Raw genomic sequence first — 22,504 nt, 5'->3', positions numbered from 1 at the left:
CCACACGTTGACGACGACTAGAGAGGAAGTCCGCCAGCCATGCGTGGAGATTTCCATGGATACCAAAAGAGGAGAGTTTGGTGAGCAGAGCGGGGTGCCAGACCGTGTCGAAGGCACGTGATATGTCGAGGGAGACAGCTCTAATTTCCTGTTTGGCATTGAGGACCTCCATCCATTGTTGAGACAGCAGAAGCAGCATGTCCAGAGTAGAGTGACCTGGTCTGAAACCAAATTGATGATCAGAGATCAAGCCATTGGAGAAGAGGAAAGATTTCATATCAGAAGCAATGATGGATTCCATGACTTTGCTGATAATTGGGAGAAGGCTGATTGGTCTGTAGTTGCTAGGATCTGTTTTTGCACCTTTTTTGTGCAAAGCGGTGATGTTGGCTGACTTCCAAGCAGATGGCAGTTGACCTTGAGCAAAAGAGAGGGTGAAGAGAACAGAGAGAGGGTGAGATAGAGCAGCAGAGCAGGATTTTAGGACCCGTGGGCTAATGCCGTCGGGTCCAGTTGCAGAATCAGAGTCGAGGGTTGACAGAAACTTTTCCACCTTGTCAGGAGGAAAGGACACGGAGTCCAGGAGCAGCAGGGTACGACTGGGTATGGTGGGTACAGAGAGGGATGGGTTTGGGACACAAGATTTAGAGGCAAACACAGAGTTGAGGCATTCAGCTTTTTCACGTGCGGAGTCAGCTGTGTAGCCGTTTGAGGTAAGGGAGGGGATGGAGGGGGAACAAACACCAGAAACGGATTTGACCAGACGCCACCAGGATTTGGAAGAGGGAGACAGATAAGAGAGTTCGGTCTTGAGAACGGAGAGATATTGTTTCCTGGCTCTCCTGAGGGTGGACACACACTTGTTTCGGGCTTTGTGAAAGGAAATGAGATTTCCTTCCGTTGGATTTGCTTTCCAGGAGACGAAGGCAAGTTGTTTCTGGGCAACAGCCTCACCACAAGATTCCGTGTACCATGGACGGGAGGAAGGGTATGACAACTGAAGACGAGATGGGATAAATCTGTGCATGAGAGAGAGCAATTTACTTTGGAAGAATTCCCAGGATGAGTTGATGTCAGAGGTGGTAGAGATGGGAGACCAGTCCAGATGATTGATGGCTGCTTGAAGACCGTGCCAGTTGGCCTGAGTGAAATGCCAGACTCGTCGACGCTGAGCAGGCTCCCTGAGGATGGTCAGAGAGATGTCCACTTTAACAAGGACATGATCAGATGTTCCGATCGGAGCAGAAGAAGAGCAGCAGACATTTTCAGGGAAGTTAGTCATAACCAAGTCCAGAAGAGAAGATGTTCCGTTGACTGAGATCCGGGTCGGGAAATTGACAGATTGTGTCAGTCCCAGTGAGTCGCAGAAGTCCTTTGCTGAGGAGCCATGGCTGGTGAGAGAGGTACCCACACCCAGCCAACTGGCATGATGACAGTTGAAATCACCACATATGAGGAAGAGAGAGTTGGGATGAGTAGATAGAAGTTGGTCCATATCATCAGACAGCGAGATGTAGATGGAGTCATCACTGTTTGGTGGACGGTACAACACACATATGAACAAGAGGTGGGAGCGAAGGGGAAGCCGTAGCCAGAGGTATTCCTGGGGGTGAGGTGGAGAGAGTGCAGTGCAGGGCGAGTGAGGAAGAGAGTTTTTGATAAAGATAGCAACCCCGCCTCCAGGACGAGGCTCAGGTCTATCATACCGGAGGAGGGAGTAGCCCGGGAGAGATACTATGGAATCAGAGACATCATAAAGGAGGAAAGTTTCTGTTAAGCAGATCACGTCTGGTTTGACAGAAGCAACCTGTATGGAGAGATCGGTTAAGTTTGAACGAAGGCCCCGGATGTTTGAGGTCCATACCGTTAATGAAGAGGAAGGGGGAGCATCAGATACAGAACAGGGGGGAGGAGGGGTAGGGTAAGATGTGGAAGAGGTGGAAGAGGTAGGGAGAGCTGTTGAAGGTGTGTCAGAGATTTCAGAATAGCTCGGAGAAAGGGAAGGATGGGGCGGACAAAAGGTTTGATGGTGATTGGGTGAGCCACAATGAGGTGTTATTTGAGGAGGGGGAAGAGCGAGGCAGAAGGTTGGGGGAGATGGAGGTGAGAGTTTGAAGGGGGAAGAAGCGGGGAGGACGCTTTGAGGAGGGGGAGTGAGCGGGGGGAAATTGAGAAGCAATGAGGGTGGGGAGATTTGAAGGGGAGGGGTGAGGGGGGAGTTTGGGAGGGAAGGGACAAGGGGAGGGATTTGAAAGGGATGGGATATGGGGGAGATTTGGAGGGGAGGGGTGAGGCAGGATTCTAGGAGGGGAGGGGCGAGGGGGCGTCTTGGCGGGGAGGGGTGAGGGGGTAGTTTAGGAGGGAGGGGGCAAGGGGGGAGATTTGAAAGGGATGGGTGATGGGGAAGATTTGGAGGGGAGGGGTGATGGGGAAGATTTGGAGGGGAGGGGTTATGGGGAAGATTTGGAGGGGAGGGGTGAGATTGGATTTTTGAAAGTGTACGATTTATGGGAAACGAACATTTATTGCAAAATGAGTTTCTTGTGACCTTCGAGTTAAAAATACGTTTAAGGACGCTGGATGGAGGATGGAGTGCAGGAGAGTTTAGGGAATGTAGAACAAAGGCACTATAGGAGATGGATATTTTTTTTGGGATGAATTGATTTGGTGAGCAAGTCGAAAGCAGCCTTTTAAAGAAGAAGAAGAAAAAGGTGTTATAAAATATGACGGAATACATAACTTGAGGGGAAAGTGTAAACATTGAAGGTTAATGAGTGAAAACTATCTGGGGAAATGGGGGAGAAACACGTGGTCGAAGAACGAACGAACGAATAAGAATGAATAAACGAATGAGAACAGAGAAGGAAATGTTTTTTTTTTTGTTTTTTTGAGTTGAGATTTACACAAGGAAGTAGGCTATGGGTGAAAAGACTGGGAATACAGAGAACGAAAGTTATTGGATCACAAACGACGGACCACTGAGAGAAAAACAAAGCCTCAAGGTTGTACAGTGCACACTGTACAAGGCCTTGCTCGCGACACGGCAAACAGACGATCAATTTATGAAAGATAAACACCGAGAAACAACCAAAGTTGCACACAATAACTTCACACACCGAAAGATAAATACAGTTTCGACAAAATACAATTGTGAACAGACTTAACTTCGAAAAACGTGGAGACCGTGTGGAGCTTCGAAAATCCCTGCTGCCGTCTCCAAGATCTCGCGAGATCCCAAGATCCCATTCTCGCGAGAAGTTCTGAAATTTTAAATTACTATTACTAAATAATGTGCAAGTTTTATCCTTGACGACTTTGTGTGTTTATTCAATGTATTTTTCCTCATCTTTCTACAAAATTTCAAGTAGTTGCCAGATGGTGGTTGCAAAAGTCAAGAAATAGAGCTCTTTCTGCTCATTGCATTGCGGTCTACAGGGTTTGCAGACAGGAGGTGCGATCGTGTGCGTTGCTGTGACCAGGTGCGCTGGGACGATGAGTGGGAGTGCGCTGAGCCGACCAGAGTACGGGAATGAAGTGACCTGTTTGTAAATAAACAAACTTACGACCGGAGCCTCTATGAATGTATCTGGGTCGTCGCAGGAGTCCGTGGGATTTGATTGCAGAGATGCATGATGGGGTGGAGTGAGTATTGAGCAGAAGAAGCCTTGTGGCTGAGTACCTCAGAGCCATGCAGGCAGGAGCGAAGGGACAAGTAAGAGGCCAAGGTTGAGGAGGACGAGTAGGCCTTGCCGCAGCGGCAAACGACCGCAGCCGCTAATCAAGCAAACCAAGACCGAAGCGGCAAACAACGGCCACAAACAACGGGAGCGGGCCTGAGGAAACAGTGGAAGAGCCGGGCAGGCGGAGCCAGGAGCAGAGCCGGGACCGAGCAGAGGGCAGACCCAACAGCCAAAAAGCCGCCACGACCACCAGAAAAGCAGACTATACACAATGACCCAGTCGGAGAAGCGGCGAACAAGTAACGCCAGCGTCCTCTCCAGACCGAACCGGAAGCCCTATCAATTAAGTGTGTGTGTGTGTGTGTGTGTGTGCGCGCGCGCGTGCGTGCGTGCGTGCGTGCGTGTGTGTATGTGTGTGTGTGTGTGTGTGTATATGTCTGTGAATGAAAGAGAGGGATAGAATTGTGAGGAACAGAAATGAAAAAACGAGATGTGTATGTATATGTGCATGTGAATTGTTAGGTGCATGTGAATTGTTAGGTGCATGTGAATTTTGAACCAAACCTCTTTCTTTCTTCTTGGGACAACAGTGCAGTAATTGGTTTTTATTTTGATTACGAGTTGGCCTGGATTTGGGGAGGTGGGTGGGACCAGATTTAATTCCTGTTTTTTTTTTGGCATTTTCATTTTGATAAAAACAATGAGTCGGGGAGCAATAACATTTAATTCCTTGTTTTGTCGCTGGAAGCATTGTTTTCAGGTTGTGCGTCTGTCTGTCTGTCTGTCTGTGAGGTTTTCACCCCTCAGCCCAAATTGGGCTAAGGGGTATTGTCGTCCGGGCGTCCGTCAACTTTTGGTTTCCGTCAATTTCAAGGAGAACGGCTTGTCCGATTAAATCCATTTTTGCAGTGTGTGTTGGGTTTGAGTAGAGGAAGGTTCGTTACGAAAATGGGCGCGCTGCGATTTTCAATATGGCCGCCACGGCAGCCATCTTGAAATTGGTTTCCGTCAATTTCGAGCAGAACGGCTTGTCCGATTAAATCCATTTTTGCAGTGTGTGTTGGGGTTGGGTAGAGGAAGGTTCATGGGTGCGCTGCGATTTTCAATATGGCGGCCACGGTAGCCATCTTGAAATTGGTTTCCGTCAATTTCGAGCAGAATGGCTTGTCCGATTAAATTCATTTTTGCAGTGTGTGTTGGGGTTTGGTAGAGGAAGGTTCCTTTCGAAAATGGGCGCGCTGCGATTTTCAATATTGCCGCCACGATAGCCATCTTGAAATTGGTTTCCGTCAATTTTGAGCAGAACGGCTTGTCCAATTAAATCCATGTTTGCAATGTTTGTTGGGATTGAATAGAGGAAGGTGCCTTTCGAAAATGGGCGCGCTGCGATTTTCAGTATGGCCGCCACGGCAGCCATCTTGAAGTTGGTTTCCGTAAATTTCGAGCAGAACGGCTTGTCCGATTAAATCCATTTTTGCAGTGTCTGTTGGGGTTGAGTCGAGGAAGGTTCATGGGCGCGCTGCGATTTTCAATATGGCTGCCACGGCAGCTATCTTGAAATTGGTTTCCGTCAATTTCAAGCAGAACGGCTTGTCCAATTAAATCCATTTTTGCAGTGTGTGTTGGGGTTGAGCAGAGGAAGGTTCATTTCGAAAATGGGCGCACTGCGATTTTCAATATGGCCACCACGGCATCCATCTTAGAGGTCATGTTAAGTAAAAATTATGTTGCCGGGCCAATTTGTGAACCCGTGATGGGATTTTAAAGAAACTTGGTGCAAGCATATATAATGCAAAAATGAACTGATTGGATAATGGCATGAAGAGGTCAAAGGTCAGTGGTCATGTCAGGTAAAAATGTGATAACTTTAGATGAGCTGAAGGGGTTTGACTCAAACTTGAGAATTATGTGTCATAATGTAAAGATAAATAATAATAATAATAATACATTTATTTTATATAGCGCTTTTCAAGAAGCCCAAAGGCGCTTTGACAGAGTACAAAAAAACAAGTGCAAAAAGACAAAAATCAATAGGTAAATAATCAAAGCAAAAGGAAGGAGAAGGAGAAGAGAGAGTCAGGGGTTAAATGCTGTGGGTTAAATGTTGAATGCAGTGTTGAACAGGTGGGTCTTGAGTGATGTTTTGAATGTGGTGAGTGAGGAGGAGTCTCTGATGGTGTGAAGTAGTGAGTTCCAGAGGGTGGGAGCAGCGATGGAGAAGAAGTAAATGAATTACATTTTAGGGTCAAGAAGTCAAAGGTCAGAAGTCCCGTTAGGCAAAAGGTCTGTTAATGTCCTAACTTGTGAACCAGTGATGGGATTTTGACCAAATTTGGTACAAGTATATATTTGGATGAAAAGACGAACTTATTAGATTTTTGCCATCAAAGGTCCAGAGGCCAGGTCACTTAAAAATGTGACACTTGAAAACTGCTGAGGGGATTTAAATCAAACTTGGGAGACGTAAGTACAATCATGTAACAAGCGTTACGCCTAGGTCCCCCGTCGGTGAAGTGATGCGAGTTGATAAAGTGGAAGACGTAAGGCGGCCATCTTGGATTTTGACGTGGCGACCCAATTTCCAATAGCGTTCTCCCTTATGCGTAGATACACCCACACACCAGATTAGAAGTTGGTACTTCACTTATTTTTCAAGATATTCTGCTCACAAGGTTCAGACATACATGGCGGCGGCCATCTTGGATTTTGACGTGGCGACCCAATTTTAAATAGGGTTCTTCCTTATGCCTAGATACACCCACACACCAGATTATAAGTTGGTACTTCGCTTATTTTTCAAGATATTTCGCTCACGAGGTTCAGACATATATATGGTGGCGGCCATCTTGGATTTTGACATGGCGACCCAATTTTCAATAACTTTCTTCCTTATGCCGAGATACACCCACACACCAAATTAGAAGTTGGTACTTCGCTTATTTTTCAAGATATTCATCTCAAGGTTCAGACATACATGGCGGCGGCCATCTTGGATTTTGACGTGGTGACCCAATTTTCAATAGCGTTCTTCCTTGTGCCTAGATACACCCAAACACCAGATTAGAAGTTGGTACTTCGCTTATTTTTCAAGATATTTCGCTCACAAGGTTCAGACATATATATGGTGGTGGCCATCTTGGATTTTGACGTGGCGACCCAATTTACAATAGCGTTCTTCCTTATGCCGAGATACACCCACACACCAAATTAGAAGTTGGTACTTCGCTTATTTTTCAAGATATTCATCTCACAAGGTTCAGACATACATGGCGGCGGCCATCTTGGATTTTGACGTGGCGCCCCCAATTTTAAACAGCGTTCTTGCTTGTGCCTAGATACACCCACACACCAGATTAGAAGTTGGTACTTCGCTGATTTTTCAAGATATTTCGCTCACAAGGTTCAGACATATATATGGTGGCGGCCATCTTGGATTGTGACGTGGCAACCCAATTTTCAATAGCGTTCTTCCTTATGCCGAGATACACCCACACACCAAATTAGAAGTTGGTACTTCGCTTATTTTTCAAGATATTCATCTCACAAAGTTCAGACATCCATGGCGGCGGCCATCTTGAATTTTGGCGTGGCGACCCAATTTTCAAAAGCGTTCTTCCTTATGCCTAGATACACCCACACACCAGATTAGAAGTTGGTACTTCGCTTATTTTTCAAGATATTCAGCTCACAAGGTTCAGACATACAGTGGGGAGAACAAGTATTTGATACACTGCCGATTTTGCAGGTTTTCCCACTTACAAAGCACGTAAAGGTCTGTAATTTTTATCATAGGTACACTTCAACTGTGGAAGACGGAATCTAAAACAAAAATCCTGAAAATCACATTGTATGATTTTTAAGTAATTAATTTGCATTTTATTGCATGAAATAAGTATTTGATCACCTACCAACCAGTAAGAATTCCGGCTCTCACAGACCTGTTAGTTTTTTCTTTAAGAAGCCCTCCCATTCTCCACTCATTACCTGTATTAACTGCACCTGTTTGAACTCGTTATCTGCATAAAAGACGTCTCCAGACCGTCTCCGACCACAAAGACCGCAAAGACCGACCGCAAAGCCGTCTCCAGACCTGTCCACACTCAATCAGACTCCAACCTCTCCACAATGGGCAAGACCAGAGAGCTGTCTAAGGACATCAGGGACAAATTTGTAGACTTGCACAAGGCTGGGATGGGCTACAGGACAATAGGCAAGCAGCTTGGTGAGAAGGCAACAACTGTTGGCGCAATTATTAGAAAATGGAAGAAGTTCAAGATGACAGTCAATCTCCCTCTGTCTGGGGCTCCATGCAAGATCTCACCTCGTGGAGCCTCAATGATCATGAGAAAGGTGAGGGATCAGCCCAGAACTACACGGCAGGACCTGGTCAATGACCTGAAGAGAGCTGGGACCACAGTATCAAAGAAAACCATAAGTAACACACTACGCCGTCATGGATTAAAATCCTGCAGCGCACGCAAGGTCCCTCTGCTCAAGCCAGCGCATGTCCAGGCCCGTCTGAAGTTTGCCAATGACCATCTGGATGATCCAGAGGAGGAATGGGAGAAGGTCATGTGGTCTGATGAGACCAAAATAGAGCTTTTTGGTTTAAACTCCACTCGCCGTGTTTGGAGGAAGAAGAAGGATGAGTACAACCCCAAGAACACCATCCCAACCGTGAAGCATGGAGGTGGAAACATCATTCTTTGGGGATGCTTTTCTGCAAAGGGGACAGGACGACTGCACCGTATTGAGGGGAGGATGGATGGGGCCATGTATCGCGAGATCTTGGCCAACAATCTCCTTCCCTCAATAAGAGCATTGAAGATGGGGCGTGGCTGGGTCTTCCAGCATGACAACGACCCGAAACACACAGCCAGGGCAACTAAGGAGTGGTTCCGTACGAAGCATCTCAAGGTCCTGGAGTGGCCTAGCCAGTCTCCAGACCTGAACCCAATAGAAAATCTTTGGAGGGAGCTGAAAGTCTGTGTTGTGCAGCGACAGCCCCGAAACCTGAAGGATCTGGTGAAGATCTGTATGGAGGAGTGGGCCAAAATCCCTGCTGCAGTGTGTGCAAACCTGGTTAAGAACTACAGGAAACGTCTGATCTCTGTAATTGCAAACAAAGGTTTCTGTACCAAATATTAAGTTCTGTTTTTCTGATGTATCAAATACTTATTTCATGCAATAAAATGCAAATTAATTACTTTAAAATCATACAATGTGATTTTCAGGATTTTTGTTTTAGATTCCGTCTTCCACAGTTGAAGTGTACCTATGATAAAAATTACAGACCTTGTCGTGCTTTGTAAGTGGGAAAACCTGCAAAATCGGCAGTGTATCAAATACTTGTTCTCCCCACTGTACATGGCATCAGACATGCATGGCGGCGGCCATCTTGGATTTTGACGTGGGTTGCACCCACACACCAAATTGGAATGCGGTCCTTCGCTTACGCACGCACGCCCGCACGCACACACGTACGCCCGCACGCCCGCACGGACGGACGGACGGACACACGGACGGAGGGGAAAACCATAGTCCCCCTTTCGCTCCGCGGTGCGACGGGGGACATTAATGTGGGCGGAGGCACATCGGTCGACGTCGCAACGTCGAAGAGTGCCGTTGTACTTTGCCTTTTGATTCCGATAAAAACGAAACTATGAGTCTGGGAGTAACAAGATTTAATCCTTGCTTTTGTATTTTGATTCTGATAAAACTATGAGTCGAGGTCTCGAGGAGTAATATGATTTAATCCTTGTTTATTGTATTGTTACATTTGTGGGAATGTCAATCGTTTACAAAGTATGCATAGACGATTCATGTCATTTTGGCGTGTATTGCATTTTAAAAATGCCGGTTCAGCTGTGGATCCCCAAATAGGACCTTTTTGTATGTATTTTTTCTTTTTCTTAAATTTTAACCCCATATCCACTCACTTTACGCCACGTGATTTTGACTGTTGGTGGTGCACAATATAGCTTTGGAAACGATTCAACCCTTTTCCTTGGAAGCAAGAAAGTGCAGGAAAAGAGTGAGGAGGAAGTAGAAGCGCGTCTCTTGGCGGTGCGCTAAAAATGCGATCCTTGCTCATGGTGTGAACGGCTTCAGTAAGCATGTTGGTGTGAGAGACTCGATCTCTTCGAACTTTCTGAAGGATTCATTGTGCATGAAGGAGGTGGACAAAAAGGAAAAGAGTGTATTCTGTGGAAAAAGGTGCTTCTTTGGCTCTCTGTGGAAAACGATATATGCTTCATGCTGTGAATGGGCTCGGCGTGTGCTTTTGAAGGAGTCCACCTCGATGAAATTTCTGAGGGATTTGCTGTGTTGTATGAATGAAGTTGACGAAAGGAAAGGGATCAAAGGAGAAAGGAATTACAGAGCTTGATGACTGGTCCATTCACGTTTGCTCCTGCCAAGCCGCGCTCTGACGAGCGTCGATGAACGTTTGTTCCCGACGAGCATCGATTAACCCTTGTTCCTGCCAAGCACCGCTCTGACGAGCATCGATGAACCTTTGTTCCCGCCAAGCACCGCTCTGACGAGCATCGATTAACTTTTGTTCCCGCCTAGCCCCGCTCTGACGAGCATGGATTAACCTTTGTTCCCGCCAAGCACCGATCTGATGAGCATCGATTAGCCTGCCCTTCAAACAGGCCTGAACCCCATTCCATTCCCATCTTCATATCCCGGTTTATTTCAATTCCCTGTGAGTATTGGTTTTTTTTCATTTGCTTCCTTTCCCTTCCCTCGGTTATATAGAGGGTCTGTGTGTCTGATGTTGTGTCGGCCTTTCGTGTCGGATGTATGTGGCCTGTGTTAATCGTTTCAGTCTGTCATTATTAATTAATTACGTCCATCGTCATACTTGTATGATTTGCTTATTGTATCGTTTTGCATTCGTTGAAGTAAATTTATTGTATTTCATTTTGTTTGATTGACATTTTTTGGATCTGGTTGCAAGCTCTCCTGATCCGCCAGTGTGGCAGCTTAAACTCCTTGCACAAAGCCAAAAGTTCAAGCTTCCAACAACCTTATGCCTAGATACCTAGGAGCCTCCTCACTCTCTGCAGACCTGGACAAAATCACAGACTGGGCAAACAAGTGGAACATGTCTTTCAATCCTGACAAATCTCACACTCTTACGATGTCTCTCCGAAAAGACCGACTGGACAACCCTCCCATCTACTTTCTGAATAATCCTCTCCAAGAAGTTCTGTGTCAAACTTTTGGGTCTCACTATCTGCCATGATCTTTCCTGGGAAAACCACATTTCAAATCTGGCCTCCAAAGCCAGTAGCCGACTGGGCATCCTCCGTCGTGCGAAGTCCTTATTGGCACACCTGAGCTCCTCACCACGTACAAGGCTTTCATCCGCAGCTCAATGGAATACCGCTCTCCCCTCTGGGCTGGTGCTCCTGCCTCACACCTAGCTCGTCTTCACGCTGTTGAAAGCAAAGCATTCAGAATCATTGGAATCTCCCGCGATGAAGCTAACTCCAAGGGCCTCTCCCTCACTCATCACAGGCAGGTTGGTGGTCTTTCCGTCTTCTACCGACTCCTCTCTGGCCTTGCCCCCCCAGCTCTCTCTGGGCTCTGTCCCGCAAATATTCCTACAGGTCGCACAAGATCTGCCTGCAACCCTCTTATGGTTAAACTGCCAAAATCAAGACTCTCTGCTCACTTTCACTCCTTCATTCCTCTTTTCTCCCGCCTCTGGAACAAACTCCCTCACTCTCTTCAATCCCACTCCACCCTCCAGGTCTTTAAAACAGCTGTTCACCACCATCTCTTATCTTCCCCCATCCAAAACCTTGATCTTTTCTATCCCCGATAATTTCACCCCAATTCCACTTTTTGAAATACCAACTTCTGTCCTGGAAGTCCTTGGTGTCCTTGTGTTTTATACTTCTCCCACCACCCCCCCCCCTTCCCACGCCTCCTCCCCCCAAGCCCTCTCCCTCCCACACATCTCCCTGCTCTTAAATGTTGTGTGCTCTCAAGTGTTTGTGTGCTTCCCATTCTCTTGTCTTCCGCTCCCTCTTTTTATATATTTTGTTTGTCTGGTTGATTTGTTTGTGAAGTAAATGTCAGCTCTTTCACGAGCCTCGATTCAGTCGACAAAAAAACAAACAAAAAAAAACCGTTCGGTCAGCTTGCGGGCCTCGGCCCGGCGGGTTGGGGAAAGGACCTAGTGTCGCTGACATTAGTCACCCCGTAACACACTTAGTCGGGAGTGACGTTTGGGACTCTGGTCCTCATCCCCGTCACCCGCAACAGTATTTGGATTCTGATAAAAACAAACACTGAGAGTAACAAAATTTTATCCTTGTTTTTTGTATTTTGATTCTGATAAAACAAACAATGAGTCTGGAAGTTATAAGATTTAAACTGTGTTTGTTGTATTTTGATTCTGATAAAAACAAACAACAGGTCAGAGTAATAAGATTGAATCCTGTTTTTTTTTTTTTCATTTTGTTCTGTTATTTTAAAAAAACCAATGACTTCCTCTTTTGTATGTGTTTTTCCAGAACATTCGGAAGATAATTTTGAGAAAAGAAGGGTCACGCGCAGCAAGACAGCAAGTTCACTGCCTCAAGACATAACCATTGAATACAGATCCAGCTCCAATCATAACAATATGAAACTTAAGAGAAAATTGCTCAAACACAAGAGGAATGTTCTCAAAAAGAGAATACCATACAAGTGTGATGTATGTAGTAAGTCTTTTTCAGCATTGGTTGTCTTGAACATGCATGTGAGGGCTCACAATGGAGATCGCCCGCACAAGTGCCCTGAATGTGATAAAGCATATGCTCAGTTACATCACTTGACAACGCACATGACTACTCACCATGGAATGCACTTGCACAAGTGCTCTAAATGTGGTCGGGGTTTTTCTATGTTAGGATTACTCAAGAAGCATATGAGGTCTCACATGGAACCTCATCCATTCAAAGGCTATGGGACAGGATTCGAAAAAGTCATGCAAATAATATACGACAACAGCTATAAACAATAGAGCAAGAGCACCAAAACCATCAGGACTAACTTTCATTTTGAGTAATTGGCACCATGCTCTATTGTCTATACAAAGCATCGGTTCTAACGAAGCAGTTTTTTATGGTTACAATCCTGGACAGTTCACCACTCCAACGCAGCTTATTAGTACTGTATTTGTAAATAGCTCATCAATGGATGGGTCATTTTTGCTTCCATGGTGGGTGTTACCAAAGTGAGTATGTTGAGTGATTATTATTGCCGATTCATTTAACTCGGCAGTTTTTGCAACATGTTATTGGGAGTGTGTGGTTGACAAAGTTATTTTAATATCCAATATTTTAAAGTGACCACAGGCTCAGCGAGTAGCTTTATACATAACTCACATGCAGGACAGAAATTGATGTTGGTGTACTTTTCAATGCAACACAAGGGCCAAATTCAATATATGGGATTTGAACATACGTTCCCTGCATCATCAGCCAGGGTTTCCAATATAACATTAGCAGTTTTGCATAAACAATCTCAGTCACTGGAGTATCTTCTCTTCTCGACTTTGTCATGACAAACTTCCCTGCAAATGTCTGCTGCTCTTCTTCTGCTCCAATCGGTTCTTCTGATCATGTGCTTGTTGAAGTGGACATCTCTCTGGCCATTCTCAGAGAGCCTCCTAAGCGTCGACGAGTCTGGCATTTCACTCAGGCCGACTGGCACGGTCTGCAAGCAGCCATCAATCATCTGGACTGGTCTCCCATCTCTACTGCCTCTGACATCAATTCTTCCTGGGAATTCTTCCAAAGCAAACTGCTCTCTCTCTCTCTCTCATGCACAGATTTATCCCATCTCGTCTTCAGTTGTCTTACCCTTCCTGCCATCCATGGTACACTGAATCTTGTGGTGAGGCAGTTGCCCTGAAACTACTTGCCTTTGCCTCTTGGAAGGCAAATCCAACTGAAGGCAACCTCAGTTCCTTCCACCAAGCTCGGAACAAGTGTGTGTTTATGTCAAACCTCGACTCTGATTCTGCAACTGGACCAGACGGCATCAGCGCACGGGCCCTAAAATCCTGCTCTGCCGCTCTATCTCACCCTCTCTCTGTTCTTTTCACCCTCTCTTTTGCACAAGGTCATCTGCCAGCATCTTGGAAATCAGCAAACATTACTGCTTTACACAAAAAGGTGCAAAAACAGATCCTTGCAACTACAGACCAATCAGCCTGCTCCCAATTATCAGCAAAGTCATGGAATCCATCATTGCTTCGGATATCAAATCCTTCTTCTTCTCCAATGGCTTGATCTCCGATCATCAATTTGGATTCAGACCAGGTCATTCTACTCTGGATATGTTGCTTCTGCTGTCTCAACAATGGATGGAGGTCCTCATTGCCAAACAGGAAATCAGAGCTGTCTCCCTTGACATATCCCGTGCCTTCGATATGGTCTGGCGCCCAGCTCTGCTCATCAAACTCTCCTCCTATGGTATCCATGGAAATCTCCACGCATGGCTTGCGGACTTCCTCTCTGGTCGTAGTCAATGTGTGGCCCTGAATGGATTTCTCTCATCTCCCCTGCCTGTTCTGGCTGGAGTTCCCCATTGTAGTGTTCTGGGCCCTGTGCTTTTTCTGGCCTTCATCAATGATCTCTCCGACTCTGGAAAATCCTCTCTATCTCTTTGCTGATGACCCCACTCTCTGCCGCTCCGTCTCTCTTCCCTCAGATCGGCAGTCTGCAGCCTCCTCACTCTCTGCAGACCTGGACAAAATCACAGACTGGTCAAACAAGTGGAACATGTCTTTCAATCCTGACAAATCTCACACTCTCACTATGTCTCTCGGAAAAGACTGTCTGGAAAACCCTCCCATCTACTTTCTGAACAATCCTCTCCAATAAGTTCTGTCGCTCAAGCTTTTGGGTCTCACTATCTGCCATGATCTTTCTTGGGAAAACCACATTTCCAAGCTGGCCTCCAAAGCCAGTCGCTGACTGGGCATCCTCCGTCGTGCGAAGTCCTTCCTTGACACACCTGTGCTCCTCAGTCCTCACCACATACAAGGCTTTCACCCGCAGGTCAATGGAATAATGATCCCCCCTCTGGGCCGGTGCTCCTGCCTCACACCTAGCTCCGCTTCACGCTGTTAAAACCATAGCTTTCAGAATCATTGGAATCTCCTGCGATGAAGCTAACTCCGAGGGCCTTTCACTCACTCACCGCAGGCAGGTTGGTGGTCTTTCTGTCTTCTTCCCACTCCTCTCTGGCCTTGCTCCCCCAGCTCTCTCTGTGCTCTGTCCCCCAAATATTCCTGCAGGTCGCACAAGATCTGCCAGCAACCCTCCCATGGCAAAATCTAGGCTCTCCGCTCACCTTCACTCTTTCATTCCCCCTTTCTCCCGCCTCTGGAACAAACTTCCCCACTCCCAACAATCCCACTCCTCCCTCCAGGTCTTTAAAACAGCTGTTCACCACCATCTCTTATCTTCCTCCATCCAAAACCTTGATCTTTTCTACCCCTGCTAATTCACCCCAGATCCACATTTTTGAAATTCCAACTTCTTTCCTGGAAGTCCTTGCAGTGTCCATATGTTTTATACCTCTCCCACCTCCCCCCAAGCCCTCTCCCTCCCACAGTTCTCTCGATGTCCCTGCTCTCAAATGTTGTGTTTTTGTCCTTCCCCCTCTCTCCCCATCTTGTCTACCACTCCCCTTATTTTGTGTTTTATGTGTCGGTTTGACTTTTGTGTGATTAATGTTCGCGCTTTCACGAGCCTCGATCTTGTATTAAAAAAACAAAAAACAGAAACTTGTTTCAACTTTTATGACTGAATGTACAGTGGGAATGTGTAAAGCTTTTTAACTGCCTTGGTGCATGATGTTTGCTGGAATTTGAATCCTTGTTTTTTGGGGTCTCTGTCGTTGTTTGTTGGAATTTGTTTGCTGGAATTTGCATTTGAGGATTGGGAGTGGTGAGAAAATGCTGATAGTCCATCTGTGGTGCTGACGATGCATTAAGATTTGTGGATAACACAGTCCCCTTGTTTGAGCCAGCATTAAATAAATGACATACAAAAAAAAGATTGTTAACCCCAAAAAAGAAGGGGAGATGGGTGGAGACATGGTACCCACAAGTAAAATGGTAAAATGTCATGTAAAATGGTTGGAGGTAAAAATTCACGTGTAAAAGGAGGATGACCTGAGGTCATGGTGTACTACTGGCTTTTATGCCCTGGAAGGAGGTGGATTGAACAAACTAAGGAGCTGTGGTGGAATAACTCAGGGCTTCGTCAAGTTAAACCAGTTAACAGATTAGTTGAATCATTTATTATCGAGAACGGAACTTGGGAGAGCGTATGCCTCCGCCAAGCTGAACTGTTTATGGTTTTATTTGGATTTGGGATTTGGACCTGAACCAAAATTGAATCGGCTTGTTCTCGTCACCTCACCAACTCACTCCCCAAGTTTATTCATAACTCGTTCAGAACTTTTTAAAATATCATGTTATATATTGATTTTCACCCCCATCAACCAATGGTGAAGAATCACTTTTTTTAAATTATAGTATCCAGATGTTCACCAAAATCTAATCATTTCTTCCATGTTGCACACCCAACCTCTCCACCAAATTACGTCTGAATCCGTCCACAATTTTTTGAGATATCTTGTTCACAGACAGACAAACAAACAAGAAATATGTCGTGCATAGCACAATACTTGCGAAATCCCTAAAATAAGTTGTTTGCTTATGATGACCTCAAAAAGAATTGGTGGTTGAATTCAGTGACCTCGTATACGAATCCTCCTAAAATTTCAAGTCAATCTGATGAAAATTGAGGATTTTAGAAATCTGACAAAGTTGGTGACCTTTGGCCTATGTTGACCTATTGACCCTTTGACCCAAAAACAATAGGCTTCTTGCTTATGATCAACTCTACCATTTTATTCCAAGAGATAGATGGCTTTAATCAGAATTTTAGGTAAATATGGTTTGACAACCATTTTCTATGTAAAAAGAGGTGCTGATTCCAAAAAAAGCAGTCTTATTAATCCCAAGTAAGACAAAATTGCCATTTTGGCCTTTTTGACCCAAATTTTGACCGTATTTGGCCAAAATCCGCTTTTCTTTCTGAAAAATATAATTTTTACCCAAAATGAATGTGTAATAAATCAAATGAAAGCGCTTTACATGTAGAATACAGATTTGAAGTCAAAATGGAGATAACTGATGTCGTTTTTGAGATATTATTAAAATTGGCCACATTAGATCAATTTTTTTATTTCAGTATTTGTGAGTATAATATATATATTTGTACGTGTTTTATTTCAGATGGATGATCGTATAGAAGTGCCGTTGCAGTGTGTGCTGCATATGATTGGTGATAAAGAACACGATGGTGATGCAGTGGTTCCATTCACTGAACAGACATGGGGAACAGCTGCTGACATAGCCCAAGCCAGAGAACAGTATCGGAAGAGATCAAAGTACCTTGTTATATGTCAATTCATTAACTTTGAAGCTGAACCACTATCTCACTATGGCTTTCACAGTGGCTGTTATAGTATATTTACAGCTTATCAGATACAATCAAAAGAAAAGAAAACATCTTCTGATAAAGATATTACTGTTGAAACAAGATCTATGGTGGAGAAACCAGCAATGGCAGCTATCTCAAGTACTGGAGTGCTGGAGAAAAAGTGTATTTTCTGCAAAGGTCCAAACCGCAAGCATTTCAAAAGCGGTTTTGAAACACTAGCTCCATGTGAGACTATACAGGCACAGGACAGTATTATAAATGCTGCAAGTCAGCAGGAAGACAAACAGTTTCTTCGTGAATATGAACACATTGACTTTGTAGCTAAGGAAGTTAAGTACCATAATACGTGCAGAGGCAGGTATATTTCTAAGGGTGCCAAGGTCCAAACAAAAGATAAAGCCGCAACATACACAATCAAACGAGAAACTGCTTTCATAAGATTACTGTTATATATAAACTCTGAAATCTTTCTGAAAGAATCCTCAAAGAAATTGGTGGATGTCAATGAAACCTACACTAAATTCCTTGTAGAAGAAGGGTTTGAGGAGCCTAACCCAGAGCCATACCATCTTTTGTCCAAAATCAAAGAATATTATGGCAGTAAGCTTCTGGTTGGCCAAGAAAGTAAAAAACAAGGTATCTATATCTCTATTGCAAAGGATGCAATGGACAACGAAATAAAGAATGTAGGAAAGATGAGTTCGTCCAGGGATGCTTTGATGATCCTACCAGGTTTGAGAGGCCACTGCAAAGAAGAAAAGTAAGCAACTTTGCCAGTTCTGCTATAAAAAGCAAAATCCGAGGTAAAGATGAAAAGGTTGTTGAGCTGAAGACAACACGAGACTTGATGGGCAGATTGGTCTATCTTGCTTGTACCAGAAATATTGAGCTTGAAAAGGTGTTTCCTTTTCCACTTACCCCGGTCCCCCTCTCCTTGGCCAGCATTTTTGGCACAGTGAAGAAGACACCTAAGTACAAACTCTCCAAGCACCTTGAAGATTTGATTACACACACAGAGCCGACAGTGGTTAATACATTTCTTTATGATGCCATGTTTATAATCCAGTCATTGCCCACCAACTTGCCTCATAATTTTGGGAAAGTAGCAGAGCTGGTTCTGAAGATTATATGCAGTACACAGGCAGATGAAATACACTTTGTCTGTGACAGTTATGTGAAAAGCATAAAGAATGCTGAGCAACAGGCAAGAGGTGCAAATGATGGATCATTTAACATCACTGGTGCAGATCAGTTAAGTCCTAAAGATTTCAGATATGCCTTGAGATCACCAAATTTCAAAACAGTACTTATCAAGTTCTTCATGGAGGAGTGGAAACTTAACAATTATGCAGCTATCATAAAACAAAAAAAAGTTGTTCTTGCACATGAAAATCAGTGTCTTCAGTAAACAGCTACGCTAACAGGAAATGTAGAACACAATGAGGTACCAGACTACATATGCTCACATGGGGAGGCAGATACTAGCCTGGTGTACCATCTCAGCATAGTGTCAGAAGCATCACCAGGACAGAATGTCGTTGTCCGTGCAACAGACACTGATATCATGGTTATCCTCCTCTATCATGCCAGACAACTAAAGGTCAATGTGTGGATGGACCTTGGACATTCTGGTGATAACACTAGAAGGTACGCCCATATCACTGCACTAGCAAACCACATTGGTCCAGTACTTTGCAAGGCATTGCCAGGATATCATGCTCTGACAGGATGTGATTACACATCACCTTTCTTTAGGAAGGGAAAGGTGAATCCACTGAAGAAAGCTGAAAAGAGTCCTCTCCATCTTGAAGGCTTAGGCAGTCTCGGAGAGAACACCACCTTTGTTGATGATGACAGCCTTGTTGAACAATATGTCTGTTCACTCTATGGTCAGGGAACATTATTATCTGTGAATGAGGCAAGGTTGAGAATTTTCCTGCAGAAATACAAACCGACCAATCCAGACAGTCCATTGGAGAAAATAAAAGGAATTGATGCAGGCATGCTTCCACCCTGCAAAGATGTTCTGGTACAAAAATTGGCACGGTGCAACTATGTGGCATATCTCTGGAAACATGCACATCTAAGAGATCCACTAGACACTAGAGAATATTCAACCCACAGATCATGGCTGGAAGGAGGTTAATGGACTCTTCCTACCAGTATGGTTTACTGGCAGTGAAATGCCAACTATACTTTCTGAGACCATTGAACCAGAAGATATTGCAGATGGAGATGAGGATGGTGAAGACAATGACAGTATTACTGATGCTGATTCAGATGATAACGATGACAGTGATGATGAAGATGGAAATGACGGATTTTGACCAAATACGGTCAACATTTTGGTAAAAAGAGGCCAACGTGGCAAAAGCGTGTCATGTATCTATCTATAATTCCACTAATCTCTGTGTGTATGTTTGTTTGTATGTTTGTATGTTTGTATGTTTGTCTGTGACCGCTGTTTCTCGACAACTACCGGTCCGATATACTTGAAACTTGCCAGGTATATTGCTGGGGACCCGAGGATGTGCCTTTTCAAGGTTTTAAATTAATCGCAGAAGTAGTTACCGAGCTATGTCCAAAAAACGATTCAACCAATCAGAGAGCAGCGAGCTATCACGTGTGCCGAACGTGGCGAACAGACTCTGCCTCGGATGGCACATTTGAGAGCGTATTCATTTATTTCCCGTCGGCAAACTATGTTGCCGTTAAACTATGTTTTAAAACTAATTAAAACTAATTTGCGATTCATCGTATTCATCGCTTCACATTTGCGACAGTGAAGACTTCACTTCCGGCAGCCAATCACAGAACGCGTTGTTGCGAGCCCGAGAGCCTGCGCCATTACGGTTCGTAATTCGATTTCTTCCGGAGAAAATAATAATTTCTCGATTTCTTATGCGCATTATTTCTCCCAATTCAGTCAGAGCGAAGGGCGGAAGCGAAGAGCGTTGTTTTTTTTGTTTACGGGCGTACGGGCGGGGTAGAGCGTACGGGTAGCGTTTTTTTTTTTTTTTGGCAAGGAACGGGCACCCACGTACGGGCATGCCCTAGTTATTAAAATGTCTGTATCTTCCCTAAAAGTTAATCATTTTCAAATCTGATTTCACATTTGCAATCTCCATGATATAAGGTATCTTTTGATATATAATATAAGGAATTAATAGATGTTTATATTTTTCCTACGGGTCATAAACATAATTAATTTTCAGAAAAATATGAAAAAAATCAAAATTTTTACTCCAAAATTAACAATATCACAAAAACGACATCAGCTATCTCCGTTTTGACTTCAAATCTGTATTCTATATGTAAAGCGCTTTCATTTGATATATTACACAATAATTTTGGGTAAATATTATATTTTTCAGAAAGAAAAGCGGATTTTGGCCAAATATGGTCAACATTTGGGTCAAAAAAGGGCAAAATGTCAATTTTGTCTTATTTGGGGTTAATAAGACTGCTTTTTTGGAATCAGCACCTTTCTTTACATAGAAAATGGTTGTCAAACCATATTTACCTAAAATTCTGATTAAAGCCATCTATCTCTTAGGGTATTTGGTGAAAGTTCGTGAAGATCGGTTGAAAATTGTGACCTGTATGCGACTGACTGATTGATAGACAGAATAACGCAGAAGACCAATCAATTTTGTGGTACTTGAAAAATCTTCGATTTTCGCACTTAACAAACAGACAGGGATGAAAACATTACCTCCATCCACCTTCGATGGCGGAGGTAATTACGTCCGTGTATACGGCGAGAGAGATCATCTCAATAATTCCTTTCTCAACTCTTCTCATTCAAATTGTCTCAGATCGGTGTTTTGTAGTTAAAACCAAAATGAGGAAGTAGCAACATGGAGGCTACCAGCACACACCAGGGCCTTTGACATTTCAGGAAAAAAAAACGTCAGCAGTTTTCAAGGTTGTGGTTTGTCCACGAGATAAACCCCAGGTGTTTGAGCAAGAGAGAGTCCGACTTCTGCATTTCTCTGTGTGGAGCTGACAGTGCAACAATTTTAACACAAGCCTGGAAAAACAAGTTTTTAACACTTTGCTTGTAGCACTACCCAAAATGCTTTGCAGGACACATAATTTATAGGGCTCTGCACTACCCTGTCTGGTCATGAATACTCTTTTTAATGAGGAGTCTATGATTGACCATAAATAATTAATTATTTTCCTTCCACAGAACACTGTTCCACAAGCAGGATAAAAATAAGTCTTGGGAGTTTCACCAAGAGGGTGTTGCTGAAAGGAAGTATATGTCTTGGAAGTACCGAACTTGGGAGCGACGTGGCTGAAAGACCAGAGAGAACATGACCAGAAGAAATTCAATAAAAAGACGGAAGCAACCAGCTTATCTGTGATTCGTTGTGAGGGATGCCAATAATATTGAGAGAGCATTGGATTCCGTATAATGCAGAAAAGATGGTTATGGAGGAAGAAGCTGTACTCCATTGAACTATGTATGGACTTGGGCCTTTTAGGCCATGAGAAGTTCAGATTTGCCAGGAAAGGAGGATTCCCAACCCATAACTTTAACCAGGAATATTTCCATAATTGTAATGAGTACCCTTTCCATAACCATCTTTTCAGCTCATATTAATCTTGGCCAACTTAAGCTTTTCTTCCAGCTAACTGTTTCCTTTCTTCCTCCCTTTTTTTTTTATGGCTGCACTCTTCCATGAGCCCTTATATCAATGTACCATACTCCTGGCAGAGCAGCGGTGCTGCCAAAGCAGTCCTTGGAGATGTTGTGTTGGTGAGTTGAGAAGCAAATAAGAGCTGTGCTGCATGGATTGCCGTTGCCTTTCTAGCCCTCAGTCAGGCAGGGCAGGAAGTTGGAAGTGCAAGGCCCATCCATTTTTTTTTTTGTTAGCTCACCTGGAACGAAGTTCAGGGGAGTGTCTGCGATGGTGCGTCGTCCATAAACACTTCTTACTTCTTCTCGGAAACCGCTGATGAGATTGTGGCCAAATTTGGTGAGATTGTGGCAATGTTGTTTGTTAATCATGACGTCATGGGTCATGTGGTACAGGTGCCATCTTGGAAAAAACTTCGCACCTCTATATCTCTGAAAGCACTCCATGGAAAAAATTGAGACCTGACTCATTGTCAACTACTCCCCAACGGGAATAAGATATGTTAATGATGATGTCATCGGTGCCTTCGTTATGACGTCATAATTCGACAAGTACTACATTTATCCGATCATTATAAATGTATTTTCTCAGCAACTGTTGGTCTGATGGACATTAAATTTTTACCATAGGAGCACCTCCTGTAGAATAT

At 44.1% G+C, this 22,504-nt stretch overlaps 1 protein-coding gene across 4 annotated transcripts in view; it reads left to right on the top strand.

Annotated features, from left to right (window-relative positions):
* The window catches only part of LOC137429865 (uncharacterized), an 80,232-nt gene extending 67,391 nt beyond the window's left edge, over positions 1–12,841 (top strand). For 3 of the 4 annotated variants that reach the window (XM_078779932.1, XM_068120189.2, XM_068120187.2), the window contains one exon: positions 12,212–12,841. In XM_078779932.1, the coding sequence (XP_078636058.1) occupies positions 12,212–12,702 (491 nt within the window). In that variant the 3' untranslated portion in view covers positions 12,703–12,841. The remainder of the gene's footprint in view (positions 1–12,211) is intronic. The other variant, XM_068120190.2, reaches the window with a different exon arrangement.
* Positions 12,842–22,504: the final 9,663 nt, after the last annotated feature.

The sequence above is a fragment of the Myxine glutinosa genome, chromosome 6, assembly GCF_964187855.1.
Source record: "Myxine glutinosa chromosome 6, kmMyxGlut1.1, whole genome shotgun sequence".
Classification (NCBI taxonomy): Eukaryota; Metazoa; Chordata; class Myxini; order Myxiniformes; family Myxinidae; genus Myxine; species Myxine glutinosa.
Note: the sequence above shows the minus strand (reverse complement) of the source record. Positions and strands in the feature narration are given on the sequence as shown.